The 2,924-nt window shown below is 47.4% G+C and overlaps 1 protein-coding gene across 1 annotated transcript in view; it reads left to right on the top strand.

Moving 5' to 3' along the window:
- Positions 1-2,689: 2,689 nt before the first annotated feature.
- Positions 2,690-2,924, top strand: part of Mgst2 (microsomal glutathione S-transferase 2) — a 19,106-nt gene continuing 18,871 nt past the window's right edge. The window contains exon 1 of the mRNA XM_026779083.1: positions 2,690-2,886. Within this exon, the coding sequence (XP_026634884.1) occupies positions 2,829-2,886 (58 nt within the window). The 5' untranslated portion in view covers positions 2,690-2,828. The remainder of the gene's footprint in view (positions 2,887-2,924) is intronic.

A 2,924-nucleotide genomic window follows, 5' to 3' on the forward strand; every position in this document is an offset into this window, starting at 1 on the left:
CCGTGTTGGTGGTGATGGCTGCGGACGACATCATGTTTGCTTCCCTCGGGTTATTTCATCTGCACATTTGAGGGGCCCTGTAAGGTCGTAATCACCACTTGCTTTGAAAGGGAACAGGTCCAGGGAGACGCAGCAAGCAGCTCCTACCCAGGGGCATGAGTTTAGGTCACTACTCACATCTGGCATTTTTCCTTACTGCAATGGAATGGCCTATCTTTTTTTACATGTTGCTCTTTTATCTTTGGGCTTTGACATGACACTCTGGTGCTGGGTGACAGGCAGTTTCCGTTAAAGCTTGCTCTAAGGTGACTGGAAGCTCTCAGGCCCATGTCCAGAGCAGACGGTTCCTCAAAACAGGTAAAATGTCTTCATTCTCTTTAGTTCAGTTTTTCCCACTTAGGATGAAAGAGGAAAATGCCTCTGTTTCTGAAAGGCAAGAAAGATATTCTGTATTGTTTAGCTTTGTGTTCCTATAGCAAAATACCAGAGAAAAATCAGTTAAAAGGGAGAGAGAGCATTTGGCTCGAGGTCTGAGAAGTTTTAGCCATGACTGTTGTTTTGGGCCTGTGGTAGCACAGGGCCTTGTGGCAGGAGGATGCTACACAGAAAGCCTGTTGGCCTCTGATGGCTGGGAAGTAAGGGGGGTGAGCAAGGTTTCAATATTTCCTTTAGGACACTCTCACAGTGACCTCTTTCTTCCCAATAATCCCCAACTTTTTCCTTTTCTCTTTCTTTCTCTCTTTCTTTCTCTCTCTCTCTCTCTCTCTCTCTCTCTCTTTCTTTCTTTCTTTCTTTCTTGACACAGGGTTTCTCTGTGTAGCCTTGGCTACACTGAAACTCACTCTATAAACCGGGCTAGCCTTGAACTCAAGAGATCTACCTGCCTCTGCCTCCTGAGTGCTGGGATTATTAAAGGTGTGCGCCACCACCTCACCTCTTTAAAGATTAGCCCACCACCTTGCAATAGCACGACAGATTGGAGGACCAGCCTTCAACACACGGCCCCTCAGAGAATGCTTATATAAATGATGGTGTAATCTACCATCTTGTTGCTGTTCCTCAAGTGTCTGCAGGATGTGACAACATGGGCATAATTCCTATTTCATTTATCTGAGTTTTTCTTTAAAACTTGCCGAGTTGGTATGGGCTTCTTCAGCTGGCCAGAACTTCCTCAGGATCATGCCCAAACTTGAGGCAAGTAGAGCACAGCCACAACCACGTTTCAATCAGGAGAGCAGCCATGCCCACTTTTCTACCAGGATCTTTTTCTATCATCAACAGAACCGCCTCCTGGATTATTTCTGGGCAATTCCAGGATGGAGATGATTTTCCGTCTCTTTCTTCCTCTGCCACACAGTGCATTGGCAGTTGGGCGAGCTCTGCCACTGTGCCCTGAGCGCTCTAGGGTGTGATGGACAAGCTGTCATCCCTTGGAAGCTGTTATTATTTTTGAAGGATAGGGAGAAAAGGGAGAGAATGGGCCATAGAACAGCTGGGGGTTGTGCAATGGAGAATGTTCAATCCAGGGAAGATTACAACAAAACTCTAAGACTCAGTAGGTAAAAGGGCTTGCTATGCAAGCTGGGAGACCTGAATTCACTCTCTGTACTTCACAGTGGGAGGAGAAAACCCAGCTTTACATGGGGTTGTGTTACACATGTGTGCACATACACAGAGACAAAGACACAGACAGACTGACAGACAGACACACAAAAACACAGACACACACATACAAATGAGAAAGACCACACAGACAGACATACACACGCACACATTCACACAGACATAGACAGACACACACAGAGGCACAGACAGACAGACAGACACACACACACACACATGCACACATGGGGAAGCCAGACTAATCCAAGACTTTCTCCAAGGCCCTAATAGAAAATGACAAAGGGAACTCAGTTCTGTGTCCTTGCTCAGGAGTGGACAAGGCAATGCCTGACTGACCCAGAGCCGGTGCCCTGGAAGAGTCAAGGCTGTGGCTTCTGTGACCCTTGCCCCTGGGCTGTGGTTATCAGTCCTTAGGCAGCTGTGATTGTGTTCTCACTGCCAACACTCTAACTTAGCTCTCTGTTGACCTTGGCTGTTATTCCCCTGAAAATAGTTTATATGATGCTACACTTCTTAATAAATTTTCTTGGCATAAGTCATCAGTTTATGCAAGAACTCCCAGGCCCAGCTATTGCTTTTATCTTTTTTATTTCTCATGCAGGTCCTCCCACTGAATACCTCACTGTTTGGGACCACTCTTTTTACTGGTTCGGGTCATATACATACACACGTGAATTCTGGATCTTCAGTTTGCTGGGTGAACTAAGTCAGCTCAGGGTTAAATGACATAGAAAAGTCTCTGTGGGATTAAGGAATGCTCCCTTCACACTGATACAAGAGATGAGAGAGATCTCAGGGAGACTTCGGGGAGGGTGTTGGGGGCAATAAAGGGACCATAGAGCTGATGAAGCGGAGCAGTAGAGTAACCGAGGTGCTGAGGCTGGAAGGCTCACTGCAGGGTGAGCTGGTGTGTGTGTGTGTGTGTGTGTGTGTGTGTGTGTGTGTGAGTGTGTGTGTGTGTTGGGAGGGTTCAGGAAGGAACAGAGATGGCTTTGTGCCAGCTGGCCTTGCCTACCTTTGTGGTTTTCTGTTCCGGGGCAAAGGTTGTTACCCAGCCCTGAATCCCGCCTTTCTTTTTTTTTTTCTTTCTCAACTCTGGCGAGTCAATTCTGTTGACTCTGTAAGGGAACGAGATCAGCCCTCCAGGGTCCTAAAGCGCCTGTGCACTTCAGCTGGGTTCGGACAAAAACTGAAACAGACCAGAGATGGCGGGTGATTCAGTCCTGCTGGCTGCCGTCTCCCTTCTCTCTGCCTGTCAGCAAAGTAAGAATGTGGGAATCTTGTGTGTGGTGCGCGTGCAT

This window comes from Microtus ochrogaster, chromosome 1 (genome assembly GCF_000317375.1).
Source record: "Microtus ochrogaster isolate Prairie Vole_2 chromosome 1, MicOch1.0, whole genome shotgun sequence".
Classification (NCBI taxonomy): domain Eukaryota; kingdom Metazoa; phylum Chordata; class Mammalia; order Rodentia; family Cricetidae; genus Microtus; species Microtus ochrogaster.